The 27,463-nt window shown below is 43.5% G+C and overlaps 1 protein-coding gene across 5 annotated transcripts in view; it reads right to left on the bottom strand.

Moving 5' to 3' along the window:
- LOC116065484 (microtubule-associated serine/threonine-protein kinase 1-like) overlaps positions 1-27,113 on the bottom strand; it is a 92,952-nt gene extending 65,839 nt beyond the window's left edge. For 2 of the 5 annotated variants that reach the window (XM_031321031.2, XM_031321033.2), the window contains exons 1-2: positions 26,206-27,112; positions 13,973-14,001 (exon numbers count right to left, since the gene is read on the bottom strand). In XM_031321031.2, coding sequence (XP_031176891.1) covers positions 13,973-14,001; positions 26,206-26,244 — 68 coding nt within the window. In that variant the 5' untranslated portion in view covers positions 26,245-27,112. Of the gene's footprint in view, positions 1-9,050; positions 9,179-13,972; positions 14,002-26,205 lie in introns of those variants that run through there. The other 3 variants (XM_031321034.2, XM_031321032.2, XM_031321035.2) reach the window with 3 other exon arrangements.
- Positions 27,114-27,463: the final 350 nt, after the last annotated feature.

The raw sequence follows: 27,463 nt of genomic DNA, 5'->3' as shown, positions 1-27,463 counted from the left end.
ACAGCAGCTGACAGTAGCAATATCTGTCAAGCACGGGTAAATGTAGTGCTGCTGAGAAGCCTGTGTCCTCAAAAGTGTTTTTCCTGTAAGACGTAGACGGTGGAGGATCAAACGGAATAAGAGTCCCATAACTCTTAAGAGGAGAGGGAAGACAAGGCCCTTAACTGAAAGCTAATGGGATGGGCATGTAGCACCTACTACAGTATAAGCTACCCAGCGCTCCTGCGGGGTAAAAACTGAAGCACTTAGAAGAAAAGATTCTCCAGTCTGACTCAGATGGCTTGGCCTCACACTGACCTCCTTTTGGTTTGCACATTATTGGTTACGTGACGTGTAATGACTTATTTAGTTACAGAGGAGGAGTGTTTATTAGCAGAAGACGTGGACATTGTGTGACTCACACACACTGCACCTGAGCCTAAGCACCTGAGGGAAACACACACACACACACACACACACACACACACACACACACACACTGTGTCTTCTCTGCAATTACTGCATCTATGAATAAGTGCCTCCCTACATTCCTTTAGCATCCAACCAATTCATACTTAGTCCCCTAACCCTTCCAAGCTTTTCATTCTCGCCCCATGCATGGGACTTCCCCCTTTCTGGTCTAGAAGTATTTTAAAGTAAAGCGCTGTAACGTGAACAGTATAATGCGAGATACGATAAAATCCAAGCGGCAGTTGCTGGTTGTATTTAGCCTCTACAGAGCTCTCAGCTTTCAGGGGCCATGAAAAAGTGAGTGTCGTGCGGCGATGACAGGTAAATTTAGGCACCAAAACTCTAAGATTAGGAAAAAGATCGTGGTTTGGATTAAGACATTCCCGAGGAATGAACAAGCGATTTCTGGGTGAAAGTATTGTATTTTCACCTCAAAGTGAACTCCGCTCTCCAGCTTGAAAGCGCTGTGTTTTATGTTGACACCACTTTGTGCTTTTTCATTTTGAGATTATTTTCCATTAAATATTGAAGTACATAAATAAGTGCATGCCTGGCCGAGTGGCTCTATATCCATGGTATTGAGAGGGGGATTTAATTCTTGCATGCTTTCTTCACAAATCGCACCCTGATAGAATGAATAGTTACGCCCGGCAAAACGTAGAAAGAAAGAATGAAAGAACAGAGAAGGAAAAACAGAAAGAAGGTGAAAAGAGAGACCAAAGAAAGAAAGAAAAATCGAGAGAGAACCAGTCAAAGCTAGTAGGCTGTGTGTGTGTCTTGTTGCTCACGTAACCGTAGTGAGCTGGTCCCTAATGGAAGAGCAGACACAACTATCACCCCAGGGCCCTGCGCTCTATCTCAGCCTCTCCTCCTTTCACCTCTCGCACGAGCTCCCTCTTTTTCCACCTCCTTCGCTTCCATTATCTTATTCACACATTCGTTTGTTCTCTTTCCTAGCTGTGACTTCGGCTGCTAATTGTTAAGCTTCTAGAGGGAAATAAACATTACATATTACACAGGCAAGACATGGCAGCTTTTTTTGTATAGCATATAACAGCAGCAAGGCAATTTAAAGTGCTTCGAATAAAGCATTAAAGAGCAGTTAAAAACTTCCGTTAAACAGAATATAAAATGGCTAAAATAGAGTAAGACAGCTATGACGTACAATAATAAAAGCTGACTTTGCAATTGTCTTAATGTGGCTGTTGAAATTCAGTCACTACGCCAAGATTTCTGGCTTTGTCTGATGTTTTTTTGCGGGAGGGTCGGGGGTCGAACGTCAAAAAGTACGGGCTTATCTGCTAATGTTAGGCTTATCTGCTAATGTTAGCTACCAACCATTACCTTGAAACCATCCAGCAAATAGACGGTACCGTAGGGTGATTTAATGTCACCGCTCATTTTACACACTGTTTAACAACAAAACTCTGAGTGAACATTACTAGCTACGTTTCTCATGTTGGTTTTGAACGGTATGCACCCCCACTAACCTGGGAAACAGTTTTAAAATGTTAATACAGCGTGTCGGAGGAATACAGCGTCTCCTGCAGCGGGGAGTCAAAGCCAGAGGGACCACAGCGTTAGCTAACGTTAGCTTCTCGTCTACTCTGGGGTCTGATAAACAGTAAATTCATCAAAGAGTGTCCACAATGCTATTTTCCAATAAGCTGCAGCTGTCATATTTCACGGGACCCGCGTGAGTGCGGATTTTATGTCGCGGCTTTCGTCGCTGTTTATCACTTTGCCTAAGATTGAGTGAAGTAGTACTCTCCCTGTTTATTTGGTTGCCATGACTTCGCAAGTGATGACGTCCTGTGACTGTTCCAGTTGCTCACCCTAAAGGGGAGAGAGGGCGGATGACAGTTTGCTTGAGTTCAGTAGAGCAGACAGCTCTGCAGAGTTGTGTAATTACGACTTCATGACTTTTCATAAACAGCTGAAGGAGCGACGGTACGCAGTGTACATAGTGTGCGTCTGCCCTATTTCTGATACCGTGGCGGCAGAAATTTTACCGTGGCGGGCCGCCAACATAGAGGAAACACTGAACATTGCCGATTGAAGCTCAGCAATGACTAAATCGTTCATCTCTGGTTTCAAAGCAACCACCTCAGAGAGACCTTTTGTCTTCGTTTAAATGGTCATTTTAGAAAATTAGCTCTCTTTCCATACACTAAACCCAGTCTGCATTTGAGACATATTTTCAAAACGATTCCTCTTGGGTCCACCTAAACCGAAACCAAGTCATCACTAAGACCAAAGTGTATAGAGACCGAGACAACACTGGCTGGATCTCACTTTTCTTATTTGATTTCTCCTTCGCTTGAACCGGAAGTTGTTCTGGCCCTCCTTATTGAAGGTCGTCTCAATACTCTTATTCCTGCCCTGGGAAACGATGAGCGAGGATCGAGGAACTAGGATTGAGGAGGGATCTCTGAGGAGCTATGAGCGAGGAAACACGAAAACAGCATTCCCTGAAGCCGTGCAGCTGAAAGCCGTTACTAACTCCGCCCATGCAGCTGACAAATTCACGTGACGCTTGAGAGTAAAGGACGTCTCATGTCTCTAAAAACACATTTCCTCTCTCCACGCATGATTATCTTGCGTCACTCCCATGCTTCCTTGGTGGGACGGACTAAGACACGAGGAAGGGAAGCAAGTCAAGGAAAACAGGAATACAATCGAAGAACCTGGGACGTACGCGCTGACTACACATAGACAGTGAAAGAAATGGACACAGCAACGCCATAGACTTCGACGGAGACCAGTGAAGTCAATTAGAAGATCTTTTCCGTTGATGGCTGAGCGTACTGCGCAGCTGCTGTGCAGCCTCCAACTGAGCTTGACGACGTAGATGTGACGTGAGCAACCTGTCTGAAAGTTGGAAGTCTTCTGGTAGCTGTGCCAAGAGAAATCTCAATCATTCCCAATCTAGCAGAGACGGAGAGCGTGAGTAGGAGCTGTCCATCAGCGTAGGAGCAGGAGCAAAATGTTCCTGAAATATTTTGTTGCGATGCTTTCATGGAGTCTCTGTGGACTTCTCCCTTGACTGTATGTCTCCACGTCCCCCCCGATTGCCTGCGAGCTTCTCCTGACTATACATAATTTCTCTACTGTGCGACAGAAAGTTGCGTGGTTATGACACAATCGTGAGCCTATTTTTACAAAAATGGCTGCTACGGATGCATAACGTGAGATACAAGGTAATGGAGCCTTTTATACATTGTTGTGTTTCTTTAGAAATAAACAATGGACAAATAGAGTCTTTAAACTCTTCAGATGTAAAGTTATTCGCTGTCAAAGTCACGCCAAAATGAATGGGAGTCAATGGGATGCTAACGGGAGGTGATGGCTTGTTAGCCTCAGAAACTCCCCATAGGAGGTACGCTTTCCAGATGCTCGCTTACCCCCTTGTGACTACACCAAGATTTCTGGCTTTGTTTGTTGTTCTTAACGTTGCCGATTGAAGCTGAGCGCTGACTTTTAATCTTTCCTTTATAACTCCAAAAACAACCACCTCAGTTTTGCCATCATTTTAAGCATTTAGCTCTCTCTACGTACACTGAACCAAGTCTGCATTTGAGACACATTTTTGAAATTATTCCTCTTACGTTTGAACACTGCTGTAGGAGTGCGTCCGGCTGGCATTTTAAGAGGGTGAGACTTCACGTTATTTCCATCTGTCTGCCTGCGTGTGTGTGTGGGCTCAGGTGTGCCATATAGCGAGACTCTCTGCAGTAACAGAAGCCGGTTGAATCCCTGATCAGCAGGAGAGGATGAAGTCACTCTGAGAGACTCAGCACAACATCCGCTGCTGCCGTCACCGGAGAGAAAATCCCCGGCGCTCAAATGTCAGCTCACATTTTCAGACTGCTGACATCAGTGTGATTGAAAGTATCAATTCTAAGCAAAAAGGAAAATAGAGCTCAAATTATTTATAATATAATGTGATATTTTATCGATCCCTGCAGGAAAATTCTGTCCATTCGTACATATAGCTATGAAACAGTTTCGCACTGTAATTCCTATGTATTCCACATATTTATTGCTGTATGCACCACATTGACTGCTGCTGTATGAGACCGCAAAGATCCGCATAGGGAGGAGGCCAGGGTGGATGGATGTGTCCTAAAACACAGGGCTTTCAAGCAGGGGAGCAGAGTTTGTGTCTTAAGCCCCTGACACACTAACCCGACAGCCGACCTTTGGCAGAAAAAACAGTCGGACTGATCAGTCGGCTCCCCGAGATCCAAAAAGTGCCTCAAAATACACCGAAGCAAGGCTGACGTGAGTGTGTAATACGTCTCCATAACAGCAGGCGGCGCTAATCTGTATTGTCGCCCAAAAAAAGAAAACCGGCAGCTGATTGGACGAATGTGTCACGTGGGTCTGGTTTCTCCGGAAATTCAAAACCAGACTGTCATGGCGGCTTGTTCAGAATACGATCTCATATTTTACTTTACTAATGAAGGTCCGTTACATATAAGCCATTGCCAAGTGAGATGAAAGCTAAATTAGCCTATCAGCTCCACAAAACTCTCTCTGTATTTCTCAGTGTGGCTATGTTTACAAAATGGTGTAGTCCAGCAACTTCCGCACGCAGCAGCTCGATGATGCGTTTTACGTCGCCACTGAGAAAGGAAACAGCAGCGCTCAGCTGTGGAGACAAAGAGGACATCAAAATTACAAAATAATTACCTCTTCGGAAGAGTCCATCATGGTTATCGCCGAGGGCTTGCGTCATGTGGATGCGCCAACAGTGTTGTTGCTATTAGTTAGAATTCCTCATGGGGGAGACAGAAATGACTATAGCTTTAACTAGTTGATGACTTTACTGTCATCGCAGCATGACAGTCACCTTTTGTCAGGTAACTCAACTGTAACGGCCTCTGAAACGACCACAACCTCATGGTGCTCTGTACCCGGCTCACGGTCACCTTACTTAAGTGTCATGTGACCAGTTGGCTAAAGTTCGTTACGGGACCGGCCGGCAGTCGCCGTAATTTCGAAGGATAACCTACGCAATATTGGGCATACGTTTTCGTACGATAACATACAAACCCATTCATGAGAAAGCAATGGCTAGTGCTGGGTATTGTTCAAAGATTTTCGATACCGGTACTGATACGGATACTGTGATTTTGATACCAGTTCCTAAACTTTTTTTCCGATACCAATTTTTTTAAACAAAAATAAATTACATTACACATTACACCACAAATCTTATTTATTTTTCAGCTCCTACTACGTGAGCCTGTCGCTGCGTAACGTAGAGTTTTTCCTGTGTGTTCTTTACGATGTGTAATGTTAGACAGCCAATCACAAACATTATTAGATCTTGGTAGAAGCATGCTGCGTGCTTATTGGCTCACTGACTCTGATGAGATTTGCTCCTAAGGTATTGAAATTGTGTATTCAATGACGAGGCATTTTTCGATACTTGATTTAGAGGGAAATTGGTCAGTGCCTAAAGAGTATTGAAGTCGGTACCCAGCCCTAGCTGTGGCTGGTAGAGATTCGAGATCTTGAACAAAAGAACGTCCGCTGGGTAAAATGTCTCCTGATAACCCACCAGATCATCCAACTACAGAAAAAAACATCTCTGACTATCACTGAACCAGACTGCAGGAAATCCATCTAAAGCTAGTTCAGTCTGGCTCGTCTGTGGCTCATGCATTCATTGATTGACTTCTTCAGGCGGTGAATCAATCTACCTGCAGGTCTGCTGGAAATGTCACTACGATGAGTCAGCTTTTCAATATTTTCATGTTACATTCACATCAGGGTTAACAAAACCACAATGAGAAAGATAGAAACACTAAATATATAGCAGCAAATAAATATCTATCTCAATCTCAAGGTTGTAACTAACCCTCATTTTTAAATGTTCATATCTTGCTCCGTTACTTCCTGGACATATTTACAGATCTTTTTTTATCATTTGGGTATTCAAATCTAACGTATATCTGATAGTTTCTGAAAACTTGACTGTTAATACACAGTATCTGAATTTAAAGCGGAATCTTTGTATCCAGATTTGTACATTTTCTTTTCCAAATTTCACCAAATTGTCATATATCAAGACTATATCAAGAAAGGAGTAATATCGTTTGCCAGACATGTTTTCATCAAATTCTATAAAATAAACACACAAAACGCACGGTGGCTCAGTGGTTAGCACTGCTGACTCACAGCAAGTTGGCACTGCAGAGTTCGATCACTGATCTGGGCAGAGCTCGATCCCCAGTCCGGGCAGGGCCTTTCTGTGTGGAGTTTGCATGTTCTCCGTGTGCTCTGGTTTCCTCCAACCATCAAAACATGTATGCTAGGTTACTAGGACTACAGATGAAAATTAGCCATCTGGCTAACACTGGCGCATTTACAGAAATGTTGATTAAAGCTTTAGTGCGTAACTTTTTGATATCAATGAAGTTCTGTTACATTCAATCCGTTGCCAAATGAGTTGCTACAAAGCTAATTAAGACCATCAGCTCCACACAACTCTCTCTGGATTTCTCAGTATGACTATGTTCAAAAGATTGGGGCGACTTTCGCGCGCAGTAACTTGAGTGAAGATAATGACCTCTTCTGAAGAGTCCGTCGTGTTTTTTTAATCCTCCGTGTCCTCCTTGGCTACTAGCAACTGCGTGGAGGAGGGGGCGATCACGGAAGGCTTGTATCATGTGGACAGTGTTGTTGTCATTACTTAGTATTCCTCATGGGGGCGACAGAAACTATGCCCTATAGCTTTAATGTGCATTGTCCAAGATTTCTAAATGTAAAAACATGAACAAAATATTTCTTAACACTCCATTAGTTATTTTAATGTAATTTTTTTAGTTTTAGAGATATGCTTTTTATGAGCTGAGTGTAAAGGCGTTTTGATAGTTTCATCTGCAATAGAAGTGGTGTCACACGCTTTTTGGACCGCACGTCCCGTCTGCAGAATTATGTCATCCTGTCTGAAAGTTGGAAGTCTTCTGGTAGCTGTGCCAAGAGAAATCTCAATCATTCCCAATCTAGCAGAGACGGAGAGCGTAGGTATATGTAAGGAGATAACATAGACACAGGCTAATTATTGATCACTAAAATGATAGTTAACATTAGTAATTAAACTTAAACAGCTAATGGAAGTCCAAACTGCCTGAGAGCTTCTCCTGTACTATACGGTAATTCCTCTACTATGAGACAGTAAGTCTCGTGGTTATGACCCAATCGTTAGCCTATTTTTATAAAAACGTCTGCTACGGAGCCATAACGTGAGGTACAAGGTAATGGAGCCTTTTATACATTGTCGTGTTTCTTTAGAAATAAACAATGGACAAATAGAGTCTTTAAACTCTTCAGATGTAAAGTTATTCTCTGTCAAAGTGATACCAAAATGAATGGCAGTCAATGGGATGCTAACAGCGGGTGAGTGCTAGGTAGCATCAAAATGGCGCCATAGGAGGTACGATTTGTGGAAGCTGGCTTACCCCCTTGGTTTCTCCCACTATGACTCTAAAGTCGACACTCGCTCCAAAGCTAATCACCGTCACTCTCTCACTCGCTCTACCACACACACTCCAAACACACACACACACGCCGGCCCTGTTATTCTCTTAAAAAGATTGACGCGCACACCAGCGCACAAGTATAAACATCAGGCCACTTACGTAGGCTACGGCGAAAGCTCTGCATGGAGCCTCCGCACAACCATAAATCAGGCTTAAGCTGCAAAAAGAACAAATGCTGAAGCGGTTTTTATTTAGATTGATTTAAACATGATCATGTAACCAACGATTATGGTTGTGTATCATTCAAAAATGTTCAATATCGATACCGGTGCCGATACCTGGAATTCGATACCGGTTCCTGAATTATACTTTTTTCGATACCAATTTTATAAATACATTTTTACAAGAAGAAATTACAACATTTTACATTACGCTCCTTCACAACTAGGCTATGTGACTGTATTCAAGCCTCTCAAAATACAACAATGCCTCCTCGACGTGTAACATTAGACAGTCACAGCCAATCAGCAGCATTATAAGATCTTGGTAAGAGGCATGCTGCATGCTTATTGGTTCACTGACGCTGATGGGATTTACTCCTTAGGTATTGAAATTGGGTATTGAATGACGAGGCATTTTTTTGATACTCAATACTTTGGAGGCAATTTGGTCGGTGCCTAAAAAGTATCAAAGTTCAGTACCCAGCCCTACCAACGATTTCCCCCTGGATGCCTGCAGGAGGTCCGTTCTCTAAGGGTTAAAAACAGAAAGTTTTCACACTGCATCCTTTGCTGGGACTTTAAACATATAAGCTGGCAGCAGACCTTACGTCTTACAGTGACAGTATTCTGTAATATAGTAAAAATCAATAAGACTCAACATGCACAATCAGCAGAGCAGTCAGACTTTGAAACCAAGTTAGTCAGACAACGTCAATAATAGCCTCTTTGTAACGTATACTGCGGAAACTGTCGACTCACACAGACAGAGAGAGGACTGAGGGAAAGAAATAGAGAGAAGGAATAAATGAATATGAACAGAAAGCCAGCTACTACTGCACCTCATATCAAAGAAACCAGACCATCACTACTCCGTCTCGTGTTGTACCTTTTAGTGCGTCGGAACATGCTGCTCGCTGGGTATCTAGGCGTAGCTCAGAGCAACGGGAGCAGCAGCAGCAACAGCTGAGCAGTGACGGAGAGCAGTCAGAAAGCCTGTGTCATCGCAATGCAACGCATACTGGAGCTCACACAAGCTTTACAGAGAGAGAGAGAGGGAGAGGGAGGGAGAGGGAGGGATGGAGGGTGGGTCTATCTTTTAGAGAGGAACAACAAAAGACGTTGTCTTAAGGCTAAGTTGGTACAGAGTGTAATTTGTGACTTATTTGTGGAGCTTTTCTGTGCTTTCAATGTCTGTGCACTGAAAGAACATGACAGGATGGGAGTTAAAAGCTTTTTCTTTACTGCAGGCAAAGAACAACATGAATGAATGAAGCAGAGAATCTAGGGCTGGATCCAAATATTCAAATATTTTAGATTTTCCTTCAATACTGTAATAAAGCTGAGACAGATTCAACTTTTGGAGCAACGCAACCCGAAGTCACGCTGCAGTGGCCAGTCATGTGACCGGCGATCAGACTTGTCAGAGTGTTTTGAGGTGTGTCATGTCTCAGTGAAGACATGACTTAGGGACAATGTCCTGTGGACTGTTATAACTGTAAAACAGATGTTGAATTGAGTCAAACATCAAAAAAGCCAATCTGATAACGATCCACCACACACACGCATACTCTGAATGGCTGTTTGCCCATGAATGGATGCAGTAAGCAGATTGAATGTGGACCTAACTCCACTGAGCTCATTTATAATTATTGGATGGTGGGCTGCTGACGTCCTAAAGGAGCGAGACAGAAACAGACCGAGGCTACATCAGCGCTCCTACGTTTTCATTTTTAAGCGTTTTTTTGAGACAAAAACGATCTCCGTCCACACAAGAGTTTTAGCAGTAGCAGAACTAATCTCCGTAATTGACACATATCAACACATATCACATGACCATTCTAATACACTGGGCATGTGCATGCCGGCATAAACAGGAAGCAGATTGTCTGACGTTACTCTGCGGTTAAAAATCATGGATGTAGAAGTTGAAAATACAGAAAATACTTTGGAGAAAGAACAACAATGGTGAAAAGTAAGAGCAGGGATTTATTATCTTGGAGCGATGACGAGGTGGAACTGTTACTGAAAGGTCTGTAAGATACCTAACTGATAAGACTGACGGACGTGAGTCATGTTTCCAAAGGTTTCTGCTTGTGCCCGTCCAGACTACAAAGCAACCCCGGAGCTTTCAAATCAAAACTGGGGGAGTAGAATTTCGGTTTTATGGCCCTGACACACCAACCTGATAATCGGGCGTCGGACAGTCTGGCGAGGTCAGTGACTCAAGTCTGTTTGGTGTGTTCCGTGCCGTCGGCCTTCATTTTGGCCGACCTGACTTGCTGGTCGGAGAGCGGGCATCGGACTCAATCCACCAATTGGTGGTAATGATTGGTGGAGTGCTAACCTGGAGATAACGAACGGGATGAGTGACGAACGCCTGTCAAAATCTGATGAAAATCTTTTAAACTGACCTTTGTCGATCTGAAATGAAGACAGATTCAGCAACTGCACGGCCTATTTCTCGCTTAAAATGTTTTCAGAAACACGTTTCGGTGAACTATTTTCGTAAAATACGAGATCGTATTTTGAACAAGCCGCCATTACTATCGGCTGGAGAAGCCAGACCCACGTGACGCATTGTCATTTCCGGTTTTCATTTTTTGTATTACGTCTTGCGTACGCGCAGAACGTACGCTCAAGTCGGCCTCGCTTTGGTGTGTTCCGAAGCACTTTTTGGACCTCGGGGGGCCGACTGATCAGTCCGACTGCTTTTTCTGCCCACGGTCAGCCGTCGGGTTGGTGTGTCAGGGGCTATAGAGGCTCGGAAACGCCGGAATAGTGAAAGTCTTGGGTTTTCCCCTACTGCACTAAGGAAGTTATGTTTTTTGGTTTGGTTTGGCTGTTTGTTTGGTTGTCTGTCAGCAGGATTACAGAAAAACTACTACTGGCCTGATTCTCATAAAACGTGATGAAAGGGTGAAGCAAAGGCCCAAGAAGAACCTATTTCATTTTGGAGAGGATGCAAATCACGGGACAAATACACAAGATATTTTTTAACTTTTGTCAACATTGTGAAATAGGGCGTTTGTGGTGGATTTATGTCGGAATAACCGAATCAAACCTTGGCGGAGTTACGTTACTGATGGATTACTGTGTACGCATTTTACAATGTAGCAGATGGAGGTGAAGCTACTATTACCTACTATTTATACTGTTGGGTAGCAGTGGTGGAATGTAACAAAGTACAAATACTTTGTTACTGTACTGAAGTACATTTTTCACATATCTGTACTTTACTTAAGTAGAATCAATAGTGCATACTTTTTACTTTAACTTCATTACATTTTGCAGCAATTATGATACTTTCTACTCCACTACATTTCTACAATGTTCCGTTACATTTTCTGATCAGTTTTTCCCCCTGCCAAAATGTCTTCCTGACCGTCACGTAAGGCACGAGCCGGCCCGAAGCCCGAAGTGGGAGTGGGTGAGCAGGTCAGGGATGGCAAGTGGCGGTGATCCCCGTAGCTCTCTGCGGGGTAGTGGAGCTGCCGATCCCGCTGGCGGAGCCCTGACTGCTGCTGCTACGGGCGGCGATGAGAGCTCAGCTGCTCTGAGGCTTTATGGTTTGTCATTTCCTGAATGTTCGTCTGGAAACTTTCTACTTAAGTAGGGTTGTCATTTTGGTACTTCTACTTTTACTAAAGTAAATATGTCTCTGGTTATTAGTACTTTTACTTAAGTACTGAGATTCAGTACTTCCTCCACCACTGTTGGGTAGTTGAATTAATGAAAATGTATCATATTTTAATAACTAATATGTTTTTATTTAAAATCTCAATCTGCAAAGTAACTAGAAACTACAGCTGTCGAATAAATGTAGTGTAGTACAATATTTCCCTCTGAAATGTCTCTCTGTGTCAGGTGAAATTCTTTCATTGCTTTTTAAAAAACAAAAATCTAAGATAATTTTTTTGGGCATTTTTAGGCCTTTATTTTCACAGGACAGCTGAAGACATGAAAGGGGAGAAAGAGGAGGAATGACATGCAGCAAAGGGCCGCAGGTCAGCGTTGAACCCATGGCGTCGAGGAGTAAACCTCTACAAATGTGCGCCCGCTCTACCAACTGAGCTAACCTGGCCACTTTCATTGCTTTTTTTTAATGTAACCACAGTTAAATTAAAAAAACAATGAAAAGGTATATATAATAATAATTTTAAGCGAGAAATAGGCCATACAGTTGCTGAATCTGTTTTTTTGATCGACAAAGGTCAGTTTAAAAGATTTTCGTCAGATTTTGAGAGGCGGCGAGCCGAGCGACCGCTACTCATTGCATAGAGTAGCCTGGATTCAACTGATTCAAAACTTGCCCACATCCCTGGTCCCTTTTTCCGCTTTGTAGTCAAGATGGCGCCCGTTTAGTGCGAGTAGGGTCCATCGTTCCACACTGAACTTTTTCATCCTGGTACTTTCAGTGCACTGACTTTTTGCGTTATCTACACTATATACTTAAAACTAAGTGTTTGAAGTGATCAAGTAGGCGGTTTGAGACACAGCCCGTGTCAGATTTTGTAGTTAATTTTCTATTCTTCTGTTGGCTAAAGCTGATTGCAAATATACTGACAAACTGACAACCAGACATACTGCTCAGAGCCCTATCTTGCACCTGCTGCAGCGCGAAGCCCGACACAAGTGTCTTTGCTAGTTTAAGACCGACACAGTTGTCAGTTTCCCTTCCAGCGCCCACGTCGTTTAAATAACAAATGCACCTGCACCCATCTTTGCACCCATGGTGCTGGTCTTACAGGGAGGTGTGTTCAGGTGCATTCTGGGCGTGCTGGTCTTACAGGGAGGTGTGTTCAGGTCATTCTGGGCGTATTGCTATCTTGAGGCAGCGGAAAGTGATCGCACCATTGACCAACACAAACCTGGTCTAAAGTCAATAACGCAGCATTTCATTGTTATTCTAACAGCGTATTAGTAAGATGAGTCTAGGCTTGTGCACAGCGCGCGCACACTATGCTTGTTACACACACAGGGACGTACAGTAGCACACAAACATGCAAAAGATTAAAAATTAAAATATTACAATGTGAAATAGTATTATATGATCTGCTCGCGCGTTTTCACTTCACCCACTAGCCGATCAGTTTCTTCTCCTGAACATCTCTCCTTCCTGCTCAGCAAATCCTCCATCATAACAGCAATGCTCCAAGGTCCAAACGCGCCTGGCTTTTAAAGGGAATGGGAGATGATCTCTGATTAATTTATTGCATGTTACACCCAAAACACACCTATGAATTAATGAAGACACTAAGTACAACCATTTTGAACCATATGCCCGGCCACACAGACACTTTTTTCCACCGTCAAACTAGAAAAAGTGGATTTGTACATGCTCTAAACGCACCTGCACTAGACAGAAAGTAGAGCAACAGAAGGGATATAGAAAATAGGGTTAGGTAGAGCTGAGTGGAAATGAGAGCGGAATAGAAACAGATAAATAACCAAGCGACAGAAAGAGAAGAGTGGGAGATAAAGAGCGGGTAAGTGAATGACTGGAAAAGGCAGAGTGGCTCTCAGTACTGTAGACAGCCTGCGGAGCTCCCAGCTGGCTTGAATCAGACTCCGACAGACTCCCAGTATCCCTCCATTCCACCTCCTCCTCATTCACATATTCACAAGGACTACACGCTTCACACCACAAGCACCACTAGTGCATCCTCTGAGCTTTCCAAAAAACGCAACGTGCAAACTACGCTCTGCAGCTTCTCTTGGTGCGATTGTTTTTCCTCGTTAAGGACCCGGTCTCTCCCCCAGAGAGGAGGGGGGGGCACAGAGGGAGGGATGAAAAGGGGTAACACTCACCTGTTCTTGCGAGGCAGTGGCAAATCCTTCTGGAAGAAAGACAAAGAGAGAGAGAAAAAAAGAGAGATCAGGCACATAAATAAAAAAAAATCAAATACACACTTCACATGAGCAAAAAAGACAAACATGACAAACACAACATGACTAGGAAACTGTCCCCTTTAGAGTAAGCCTTTTGAGAGCCTCATCCATTGGAAATTTGATGTTTTTACTTGAAACAGGAATTTAGGATTACACAATAAAATGAAGGAATCTCATATCAGGTAGAGAAAAACGTAAACTCACTCAGTGAAGAGGCACTATTGTTGAAAAATCGGTCATGCTTTTATTGATTGGGAGGTTTATTTTTGACTTCAAATACATTTTTTCAAGAATTAAAAAAATGTATGAAATGTATTTTTACTTTTGTACGAAAGACCCATGGATGGATTATGCTGGGCCTAGATTAACCCAGACTCTTTGTGCACTATGTACTGTGTCCCTATGCTAAAATATTGCATGATTATCCTTATTGAGCTTGACAGACATAGCAACAGTAACTAAAACCTCTTTCCGACCAAGTAGTTACAGGAACGTAGTTATAGGAACAGTCCACTTCTAAACAGTTCTACTAACTACTCTCCCCCAAAACCAGTTTTGCCATTTGCATTCACACTGGCCAAGTGGCCATAGAAACTGGTAGGAGGGGTAAGGGAGTGATGCAAGCATGGCAACGGTCTTTATAGCGTCGTCACTTGACTTTAGCGCCACATACAACAACAAACCAGCATGGAGGAGGCCATCAGAACGTTCCTGTTGTGCCTTGCCAGGGTCCTTATAACGGAGTTCGAACGGCGGCGTTTAAAGACTAGGCTGGAGTACTTAACAGAGAAACACAGAAGACGAAGGCTCCAGCGTAATATGATCCTAGTTAATATGAAAGAAGTAGATAGAAGAGCAGAGCGCAACAGGCAAACCAAACGACGGGTACGTTGAACTAGCATTAACAATCAGCTGGTTGAATGCGTGATGTTTGTCTTATGAGTTTTGAGCATATGTAGGTGAATTGCAAAAGACAGTGAAGAATATGTACTGTTTGTGTTTCAGACATTGCGAGGTCACTAAGGGTTCCTATGTGGAAAAGGGAAAAGACCCTGCCCTGAAGTAGGAGCTGAAAGAGGTACAGGACCTGTGGTCAGAGGAACTTAATATTCCCCAAATTGGTCCAGTCGGAACACGAGAAAAATAGGGTTCTAGGAACGTTGTGTTCTAGGAACTGCAAAAATCTCTCCAGTCGGAAAGAGGCTTAAGTGGGGTGGGGCTGAGTTAGCGGTGAACCCGGGGCTTTTGGAGACCTGGGGGTTCTTGGGCCCTGGTAATCCAGGCTAACGAGGTTATAAATGCCACTTGAATTTAACTGAACTGTATGTTCATGATAGGGCTACATGATATAAGGACAATTTACAATATGCGATAACGTTTTTGAATATTGAGGTACCGATATTACTTGCAGTAAATAATAATAATAATAATAATAATAATAAAGTTGGTGTACTCAGTTCTGCCTTTCTGCTGCTTTCAGTATTCTGCTAAAATTCAACACATTGCTTGTTGAATTCAAAACAAATGAAAGGAAATAATTTCCAACATTCTTTTATTGAACAAATTGAATATTTAATACAATACTAAAGGCAGCACTAAAAACAGAATGACAGATTTCGAGCCAGGGCCTCTCTCTCTCTCTCTCTCTCTCTCTCTCTCTCTCTCTCTCTCTCTCTCTCTCTCTCTTCCCATCTCCTCCCATCTCCTGAGTCCAGATGGACAGAGTACATTGGGCAGCAGCAGCAGACACTCACTGCACCGAATGAAAACAATGTGAGCAGAGCCAGATCTTATGCCAGCAGAGCCTTGCTCTTACAAAAAAAACTGCAGGCTGAGATACAGAGGGAGGGAGGCAGAAAGTGTAAACAAGGTTGGAGTAGAGGGGGGAAAAGATGGATCAAGCCCACACCCTCACCCTTGAGCCTGAGTATTCTGGCCTTCAGGGCAATGTGTGTGTGTGTGTGTGTGTGTGTGTGTGTGTGTGTGTGTGTGTGTGTGTGTGTGTGTGTGTGTGTGTGTGTGTGTGTGTGTGTGTGTGTGTGTGTGTGTGTGTGTGTGTGTGTGTGTGTGTGTGTGTGTGGTCAGCATCAACGGAAGTACATTTCCAGGATAAATCCTGGGGAATGATTGTAATGATTTACAAAGAATATGTTTAGGGCATTTCCTCTCTAACTGGGATGTTTTCGGCTGATTGGTGGGATTGCTGTGGACGAAGTACACACGGAGATACACTGGTAAGAGCTAATGAGGTTTAACCATGTATCAGCTAATTTAAATATCTCACGTTACTGTGTTGTGTCAACAGTTAACTTCATTTAATATTGTATGTGGCGTTTTCTTTTGCACGGTGCAAATGTTCCACCAAAACAAGTTCTTTCTTGCATCTGTGGTGTAGCCATACCTTACTCCACAGTGCTGTGGAGCAAAGTGACATTGTGTATTAGAAAAAAAGATAAATGCTATGTTAATATCTCAGATGTGAGCTGTCACATGGTATAAAGCAGCAGCTGCAATGAATGCATTAGCCTCGTCACACCTTTCCCTGTCACACGCAGGGTAACGTCATTAAGGTGCTGTTAGCATCGCATCGACCGCCTTCTAACCACAGTCGATGCAATTATTAACCAATTGCGTGTGTGTGTGTGTGTGTGTGTGTGTGTGTCAATCAATGAGGAGTCCAGTGAGGTGTGCATTTTGGAGGTAGGCTGCACCTTTGATTCCAGCGTGGAGGAGGCTTTCTACACCAAGGTAGTTAAATACCACCCACTCTTAAACACCATGTCAGAGCTAGGCTATAGGTGCAGACTACGCATTTTCATATTTGGTAGCCTAGGACACACACACAGGTTGGTAGTAAGAGGGCTGCAACAACTTGGGATGGCCAAAAAGAGGGCTAAACAGCTTGCAAAGTACTGTGCCATATCTGCTATTATTGGCAGCCGCCACATATGGCGGAGACGTTGCTACTTATACCCTTAAGAACTGAGTATTATGCTTATTAAGTGATACTGTGAAGACCCGCTGCATGCCTCTGGTCCATGAGTTTGTGTATGTATTGTACTACATCTGTAATATTTGTGTCCCTGTACCATTTGTCTTCATGTGGACATACATAAATGGTTAAAATGTGTGTGTGTGTGTGTGTGTGTGTGTGTGTGTGTGTGTGTGTGTGTGTGTGTGTGTGTGTGTGTGGACCTGCTGCTACTGATCTCCACTGAAGCGTGGATGTGTTTTATAGTGTGGCTGCCTGAAAGCTCTGTACTACAAGGACAAACCTCCAAGAGTGTTTTTATGCTGCCAGTCACCATCCATAGGGTTAGGTCTAAGTCACGGATAACATTTACCTCCAGAGGAGAAAGCTGAATATCGATGCACCACATTATACCAAACGATAAGTATAAGTATATACGTAATAACGAACCCAATAAGACAATTAAGACGATAACACGAATAGGAAGTAAGAACAGAAAATAATAATCTTGCCTTCTTTAAAAGCCAGTCACAAGGTACACAGCTTTTCCACTGCATGTCCCAAGGGTTTGCTTGTTAACAGACACAAATCCCCTCCTTACAAGGACAGCTGAATATTCGCCCTATTGATCCCTCTTCACTTCGTCCTTCATCGATCGAAGCTAATTGACCCTGAGCCGTCACAGCCGGGGAGAAGATGACTTACAAGAGCCAGAGAGAGGGGCGTGAAGACAGGCTTCCCTCTGATCAGGAGGGTTAACTGTACAAACAAGCCCTGACTAGACCCGAGGAAAAACACAACCACATACAACCACCAAATACACACAGCCCGTATTCAGAAACTGTGCCTTTAAACGAGCAGTCAGGACTTTCGTACGGTTGTGATGTCACAACTATACTATATTATATATAGCTAGAAAGTGCCGCTACAGTGCCGTTACAGTTATTCCCCGGCTACAATGATGGTGCAGAGACGCAAAGTCAAAAAGAAAATGCAGAATTGTAACGGAGGTGAAACTGTGCAGTGAATCAGGGCTGTAGATTATATCCATGTGTTAAGGTAGCTCAATTATTAAAGGCAGGGTTGGTAACTTTTTCCAAAATACACCTTTTTATATATTGTTTGAAATGGTCTTTATACCCCGGCAGCAATAAATAACTTATGGGCTCGGAAAAAAAGGAGCTAAAAAAGATCTAAAAAGATCCGCCATCTGTAGCTGTATCTGTAATCCTGTAAAAAAATGCCCACCAATCACTGCCTCGCGGCCCGCTTGGAAAGAACCAATGAAATGCTTCCTCGCCCCGCTGAGCTCATAGGCGTTGTCTCACTTTATTATAATTCTCAGTAATCAGTGTCACATAGTATCTGCCTCAATTTACCCTCATAATCCTCAATTCCACTTTAATTGGTAAAAAAGTGAGAAATAGACAACTCAATCCCCAATTCCAATCTAGACTTTGTCAGCGCCAGGAGACACCAGTCCGCTTCTAAAGTCTGCCGATGTGACTCACAGTCTCAGCGTTTCTGCAAAGAATAAGCACGCAATATATCATTAAGGAGCTAAGTCAGCTCCTATTCCACATCTTCTGAAGCCTGAAATCTCTGTGACTTAATTCTCCTGTGGTGTAATTAGTGTGTCAGATTGCCACGCGTTTTGCTCATTGCGTGGCTGCACGTCTGAGGCTGACGTGCAGCAGAAGTTTCGAGCTCTTCGAGTTCCCATTAATGAAGTCTGGCGGTGGCGAAGGGTGACTGACAACAGATGGGAGGCTCTGTCACAAACATGACATGCCCTACCGATCACAGATTAGAAAAGCAACACAACTCCACGCTACATTTGCTCCTTTCTCTAAACCCAGGTTTAGCTCCGTCCTCTGGGGGAGTGAGCTGAGGTTTGAGCTTCTAAACAATTGTCTGATCCACTCTAGTCCCAGGCTATCACACCGACAGGAGTACAGGTGTTAATGTGGTTTGTGTAAAAGAAAGGGACACTGTGCAAAGTGTTCAAATGCTGGAGGGCAATTGTGCCACGGCTGGGGTTTGTGTGTGAGCATTTTGCCCTAGGATTGCTTTGTGTTTAGACACAGATTCATGTTGGGCTTTTTAGTATCTCACCTGCAGATGGCCTATTTCTGTCAAAGCCTGTTCCCTTTGACAACAAATAACCTAGTTAATGGTTCAACTGTAGCACTCATACAATGTATAAGTATTTCATGTGTGTGTGTGTGTGTGTGTGTGTGTGTGTGTGTGTGTGTGTGCGTGCGTTCAGGCTGTTCTCATTAACTAATCCGTGCATATAGCTACAAAAAGTAATGCACTGATGTTCGTATGTATTCCACGTATTTATTGCTATATGCACCACATTGACTGCTGCTTTATAAGACTGCAAAGATCCGTGTAGGGAGGATGGCGGGGGTGGATGTTTGGGTTATTAAACGCAGGACTTTCACCCAGGAAACGAGTGCTTGTGTCCCGGGAGTACTACTTAAGGGGACCGGTGTTTTTACCCAAACCACAATCTTTTTTTCTAATCTTAACTAGACGTTTTGGTGCCTAAACTTAACTGTAGATTAAGCGATGAATCGATTAGTTGTCACTGGTAACTATTTTGATAATCGAGTTATCGGTGTGAGTCCAAATTCTCTATTTCCAGCTTGTTAAATGTGAATATTTTCTAGTTTCTTCTCTCCTCTGGGACAGTAAACTGAATATCTTTGAGTTGTGGACAAAACAAGACATTTGAGGACGTCATCTTGGGCTTTTTGGGAAACACTGATCCACATTTTTTGGACATTTTATAGACCAAACAACTAATCGATTAATGGAGAAAATAATCTGCAGATTAATCAACAATGACAAAAATTGTTAGTTGCAGCCCTGCTTAACTGTCGTTGCCGCTTGACGGTCACCTTTTGTTAAACTGAACTGCAACGGCCGCTAAAACAACCGTCCCCTCACAGTGATCTGGACCCGGCGCACAGTCACCTTTTCTCGGCTAAATTTAACTGTAAAGACCGCTTAGCTTAACTGTCATGTGACCGTCCAGCGGTCACCGTAATTTCATAGGATATCCTACGAATTGTAGTGCATAAGTTTTTGATGAGAATGCATTGGTGTGTTCACAATTCCCTGATATTTTAAGTCATACTAGCGTCCTAAAATCTCGTATTTATCAGTTTTTATATTTTCTATTGTTTTTAACTGTTCTTTAAAGTGCTCATATTATGCTTTTTGGCTTTTCTCCTTTCCTTTATTGTGTTATATATCTTTTTTGTGCATGTCATAGGTTTAGAAAGTGAAAAAGCCCAAAGTCCACCCCAAAGGGACTTACCAACTCCAACAGAAAACACTGTTCACAAACTGCTCCAAACAGCTCTATTGTAGTCCAGCCTTTACTTCAGAGACAAACGTGGTCACTTTGTAACACATGTTATAATGCTCACCTAGCTGCTAGCATGGCACGCCCTCATACTCTGCTTCTGACTGGCTAGTAGTCCTTACCTAGGTACTGTCAGGGCACGCCCTCATACTCTGCTTCTGACTGGCTAGTAGTCCTTACCTAGCTACTGTCAGGGCACGCCCTCATACTCTGCTTCTGACTGGCTAGTAGTCCTTACCTAGCTACTGCACATGTGCGACTCCCAACAAAGATAGAACAGAAGTGAGAGGTCTCACTCTGTAGCTAAAACAGAGACCTGAACACAGGGTGAAAAGAGGAGCTGCAGCAATGTGCAGTACAACAAAAATATGGTGTTTTTTGAAAATTAAACCATGTAAACCTATTCTGATATAACCTCTAAATACAATTATGAACCTGAAAATGAGCATAATATGAGCACTTTAATGTTTTATGTAAAGCAATTTGAATTGCCCTGTTGCTGACATGTGCTATACAAATAAAGCTGCCTTGCCTTGCCTCCTGGTTTCCCTGCCGTATGACGAGCCTATAAAAGCTCCTTTGCTGTTGTGTCCTTCAAGTCATCTTGCCTGCACTAAAGGCTTTTAAAAAAAAAAGCCCCGGTAATAATGAAATGGCAGTCGCTGAGCTGCATGCCTATAAAGCATTTTGCCGCTCTATCGGGATGAGCTGGCCAGTCCAATCATTTTGTGGACACGCTGAGAAAGAAAAATGGTTGGGAGTAGGCCCAATCAATGATTGTCCTCCTGCCAAGACACAGTGACCGGATCAGTCATCATCTACAGCAGACACTGACTAACTGGTTTGGGTTTAACAGATGGGAAAACACAAAAGAGCCTTATTGGTGTAATGCATACTAGATGGTCTGGTGCTCTTTGTTTTTGTGTTGCTATTTATCTGATTTCTATATGTGAATGTCACGCCTGTGATAACAATGACTGGTAAAGAAAACTCAAAGTCTAACTGACATTAAAATGTATTTGTGCTCAAAATCAGTATTTTAGTTTAGACGTATTTACTAGGACTGAACGATTTGGGGGAAAAAATTATTATATGCGATTTTTCTGCCAGATATTGTGATCACTTTTTTATTTGGGATTATTATTTTTTTTTAGTTTAGCTGAAGTTCAATATTCACTGTGTAACAGATAAAACATGTCATGGAGCATTACAACATGAGACAACATCAACACTGCTCTACTGTATATTCGTATGCAAGGATGAGATAGATATGAAGTATTTTTCTTTTGATAAGCAGGAACATTGAACAGTCAAACAGAACATTTACCACAGAAACTAAAGTTGAAAATAGGACATTTCTGTGAACAATCTGTAATATGTAACATTGTTCCAGCATTTATCATATTACACTAAATATAATAATGAAAAGAGGTATAAAAAATATGTTTGTCTTGTACGCACAATAGTACATGTGTGTGTGTCAGATGCAGCGTCACAGAGAGTCACCAGGCACGAAGATGTTCGTTTCGTGTTGGTCATGTTGAAGCAATGCATCATGGGTGTGACCCTTGACCCCTAACTGCAGGGGAGTGGGGTGTGTCACCATATGGTGCTGAGAAAATGAACGAGTGTGTGTCAGAGAGAGTGACGGTTGGGATGATGAGACCCAGGGGAGTGACAAGGCACTTGAATAGGACACGCAGAGCCAATCACATGTCAACACACAATTTTACACACACACACACACACACACACACACACACACACACACACACACACACACCAGGCTGTTCTCAAGAACCAGTCATACATATCACTATGAAAAGTAAAGCACTGTAATTCATATGTATTCCACATATTTATTACTGTCAGCATCACATTGACTGCTGCTGTACAGGGGGGGGGGGGGGGTTGGGGTGGTCCTAAAAAACAGGGCTTTTTTAAGCCGGGGAGCAGAGTTCATATCCTGGGGGAAAACACAAGACCTTCACCCAGGAAACGGGTGTTTGTGTCCCGGGGGTACTACTTAAGGGGGGCCATTGTTTCAACCCAAACCACAATTTTTTTTCTGATCTTAACTTGTCATTTTGGTGTCTAAATGCATTTGTGGTCCGGACCATAAGTCATAAGTATGGATTGTGTGTCAGTTCACCTCCTGGGCACTGCCAAGGTGCTCTTGAGCAAGGCACTGAACACCGTACTGCTTAGGGCGCCTTTCCATGTGCAGCCTCCTCACTCTGACATCTCTCCATTAGTGCATGTAGAGGTACTGAACATGTGAGTATTTCAGGCCTGTGTGTTCTAACAACAAAGTGAAAACACTGTAGTTTCCCTTGCGGGATTAATAAAGTATAAATCACTTATTTATTATTGTTATTATCTTTGTCGGCTAAACTACACTGCAACAGTATGGTCACCTCATGGTGCTCTGTACCCGGCTTACAGTCACCTTTTCTCGGCTAAACTTAACTGTCACGTGATCATACAAACCCTTTCATGAGAATGTGTCACACACACACACACAGATATACACACACACACACAAAAAGACATACACCAAATCCTTCAGTTGGCCTATCTATAAACTGTCAGTGACTTTGTGAGTCTGACTGTGAGATGATAAATTCCCTTGCAGCTCCTGTCGTACATCACAGCAGCAGTGAGCAGTGAGCTGAGCAGCGGGGATGATGGGACATGAAACCATCAGCACACCTCACTACTAATCCTCCCTTGATTCATTCACACCCTCTCTCCCTCTCTCTCTCTCTCTCTCTCTCTCTCTCTCTCTCTCTCTCTCTCTCTCTCTCTGTTCGCAGTTATAGGTGTCAATTTACCTCAGCTCTGAGTCACAACTCTGCTGACGACTTTTACTAAGCTAACCACTGTATTAAAGAAAATAAATGCACATAGACTTGCACTCGTGTTTGCAGGAGGCTGCTCTCCTCCCGGCCTGCAGGCTGCTCTCATCTCCGTTCAGTTCACTTCACTGAATCACCCAAAGATGGAGGGGGGAGGGGGGGAGAGGGGGTGTATGACCCGTGGCTGAGCAGGCTGCTCCATAATGGATGAACGCAGTCATTTGAACACGTCATATCAGTATGCATGAATGACGATTCATTACCAGCATTTGGTAAAAGAGACTGTATAGACTAAACCAGGGATCTTCAACAGAGTCACTACAGGGGGGCCTCCAAAAAATTGTTAATCTTTGAAAGTTTAAAAAATGTAAATGTCTTAACAGGAATCCAACATATTATTAGCAAATATAAATCCCCACTGATGATAGGCTTACTGACCTATAGGTAAGGTAGTCACTGAGGTAGCCATCCACAGATACAGGTAATCCTAAGGATTCACTGGGCCACATCTTATAAAATCAGGCCGACAATTATTATTTTAATAGCTTAGTATTCCATGCACTAAACAGGTATGTAAAGGCTTCAGGCCGCCCTACACTTTATTGTAGGCCCAGTTTAATATGCAACTTAATTTTATACAATATGTAGTAGGGGATCCCTGCTCCGTCTCTCTTTCAGTTAGGGGCTGAAGACCCCTGGTCTAAACTAAACTGAAGATGATCCAAAATGAGCTTTATAGTGGTGATAGAACATCACAGTAAAGCTAAGCCAGTCTGAATGAATGTGAAATTGTGTATTTATAAAAAAAATGGGGTCACTTTGATGCAATACACTCACCACCTGAGACACACCGTGTGACCGAGACTGTCCTGTAACCTGAAAAACGTTTATTCAAGCAGTGATTATGACCTATATTCACGTTTCTAGTTGTCTGGCATTGCCAGTCTGTCTGGCTAGTCCACACAGCATTCTGGGATGGGAGATAAACGTGCTCTGTTTTATTGGCATTTCTTTAAACCAATCACAATCGCCTTGGGGCGGGGCTAAGACCTGTTTAAGTCGTGCAACAGAAAACTCGGATTGGACAGATATATTGGGTTCTATTATCTATCCGTGTCGGAGTTCCGACGAGAAAGACAGGACGTTGCCTAGCGACACGCACCAACGGACGGCAAACTTTCCCACTCGGTCGAACTCAGAGGACACCGAGCAAGAATTCCAACACGGAATCCAAGATGGCTGCGCCCTGTGTGACTTGTAAGTATGAATTGTTTTCATTGTTTTTTGGACCGCTTTGGTTGTTTAAATGACGATTTCAATCAATTTCAATCTCGTATTACTGCAATACCTCACTGCGTCCGGATCACTGCCTGTGGGTATGGGAATCGGTCTTGTTGTGAGTGCAATATTGATTGAAGACTTGTTTCAAACGGGTGTTGCTAAACGTGGCTAGCATTGCTAACAGAGCTCCTGGTACGATGGTGCTCGGCAAGTGCTACCCATAGATAGTATATAAAATGGACCAACGGATCCCGTGTCTCTGGACGGAGACCAGTGAAGGATATTAGAAGATCTTTCCCGGTGATGGCTGAGCGTTACTGAGCAGCCTCCAACTGAGCTTGAAGACGTAGATGTGACGTGAGCAACCTGTCTGAAAGTTGGAAGTGTTCTGGTAGCTGTGCCAAGAGAAATCTCAATCATTCCCAATCTAGCAGAGACGGAGAGCGTAGGTATATGTAAGGAGATAACATAGACACAGGCTAATTATTGATCACTAAAATGATAGTTAACATTAGTAATTAAACTTAAACAGCTAATGGAAGTCCAAACTGCCTGAGAGCTTCTCCTGTACTATACGGTAATTCCTCTACTATGAGACAGTAAGTCTCGTGGTTATGACCCAATCGTTAGCCTATTTTTATAAAAACGTCTGCTACGGAGCCATAACGTGAGGTACAAGGTAATGGAGCCTTTTATACATTGTCGTGTTTCTTTAGAAATAAACAATGGACAAATAGAGTCTTTAAACTCTTGTATGATGAGATGTAAAGTTATTCTCTGTCAAAGTCACGTCAAAATAAATGGCAGTCAATGGGATGCTAACGGCGCCATAGGAGGTTCTTGGTCCGAGGAGAGGCTGACCCAACAGCTTTCCGGGTGGCGTTCATGTTTTTCTCCAACTCGGACGCACAAAACAGAAGTGACGTCATATCCGAGGGCTGAGTCGGTTCGTTGAGAATAATAGAACGCAGCAATAGTCTAGCTAGCTGTCTGGATTTACCCTGCAGAGATCTGAGGAGCAGTTAACCATAGTCCTCACAAATCCATCGGAGGTTAGAACACCAACACAAAGAAAGAGGAAGGGAACGGGCATTGGCGAAAAGAGTGACATCCGGCGGAATTTCCAGCGTCACCGGAGCAATCCCGGTAGAGGAATGTCAGGGATATAGACTAGTCCTGGGCGTAAGTGGGCTATGTTTGACCCATCCACCACCCCAACCTGCCTCTCTGGAAATTCAGTCACCTTACTTCCTGCTTTGCCCGCATCAGAATTACTACAGGCACCTCTGCTAGAAACGTAAGCTATAGGTCGTAATTGCTGCTTGAACAAAGGACCTATGGGAGCGTTTTTCAGGGGAGGACAATGTCAAATTTTTCTGACAGTAAAGAGCATTAAATACCATGATGTAAGCCATCATATTGTTGTCATGATATAAACTGAGGCATGTAGGTACATTGATAGGTTCCACTTGGCACATTAAGGATTGTTGAAACCATAAAATCCAACCGGGAAATCTCGGCTACCTTGTCATTAGGAATGCATAAATAAGCCAGTGGACTATTGGTGTAATGGGATGTTGTCTGGCTGTGTGGCCCACAGCTGGAAACAGAAGTAAAGTAGGCTAAGAGACACATCACAGAATGGTGATTTTCAGCAGCTCACCTGCAGCCTCCGGCGCCGGATTATCCCCGAGTCATCCATGGCGTGATGAAGAGCAGCAGGGCTCCTGGCGGGGATTTCCTCTGACTACAAACAACCTCTTGAACTCTCTTCAATCGGTGTTTTTGACCCGAGCTTCCACCTATGCTCCAGTTCACACCCGAACAGCAGCAGTAGAAGCAGCGTCCTGGCGCACTCGGAGCCAAAGAGGCGCACAGACACAGGGTCACGTCGAAGAAGCCGAGGATAATACCCAAATGTCAAGCATTCCGTCCGGTTGAAATGTCTCTTTAAAAAAGCAGCAAAGACTTCTCTCAGCTCCACTTGTGCCCCGTGTCCTCCTGTGTCTCAGGGCTGCCAGTCATGCTGCTGGCCCTGCGGTCTGCGCTCCCTCTCGGAGCATCCTTGACATTGTGCCAGAGGGGTTTTCTGCGCTTTCTAAAGCTTTTCCAGCCGAACCGAGCGACTGACGGAGGCCTGAACAATCACAATGTATGACCCCAAGTTCTTCTGTTGTTTCACAAGAATCTCCCGAAGAATTGTGAGCTTCTTCACACATTTGGTCACAAAGGACAACAACAACAAAAAGCTCCGCGCAGGCGACACCAACCGAGCGATGACTTTACACACTACTGCACCGTACAGTCTGAGACTCTCCCCATCCTTGAGCCGTTCGGTGGGGCTGATGACGTGACATTGCCGCTGATTCTCCGCTGTCTGTCTGTCTGTCTGTCCGGTCCCGTAACCATCCCCGGCAGGGAGGAGAGCGCGTGCCTTCCTCTCGTCCCTCTTCAAAAACACATACAGTTTAAACTCGTATTCATCCGTCCGTTCGTTGCTCTTTAGCTTTCGCTTCCTATCAAACTGGAGACTGACTGGACGGGGCGACAGGCAGCAGCAACGCGATATTTGTAACCCCTTCCTGGGATTCCCTCTCGCCCCTCCTCCTCCTCCTGCACGTGCGCGTGCGCGCGCGTACAGCGTGTCCCTCTCTTCAGATGAATGAAGGAGCGAAATGTATTGTTTGGATTCACTCCGAATGATAGAAATGTTTGAGCGCAAGGATTTAACTTTGGTTTGGCGGTCTGGGGGTCTTCCGCCAAAAAAAAAAGTTTTCTATATTTGAATCCCATGTCCTGCATTTTCTACATACATTTAGGGACTATAATCCAGATAATAATTAAGTCATAAAATCATAATAAGAAATTGCACAAAATGGATTTTGGAAAGTGGAGGGTCCCCCTGTCCCTAGTGGAAATTA

The sequence above is a fragment of the Sander lucioperca genome, chromosome 21 (genome assembly GCF_008315115.2).
Source record: "Sander lucioperca isolate FBNREF2018 chromosome 21, SLUC_FBN_1.2, whole genome shotgun sequence".
Taxonomy (NCBI): domain Eukaryota; kingdom Metazoa; phylum Chordata; class Actinopteri; order Perciformes; family Percidae; genus Sander; species Sander lucioperca.
This window is presented reverse-complemented; position numbering and strand designations above follow the sequence as displayed.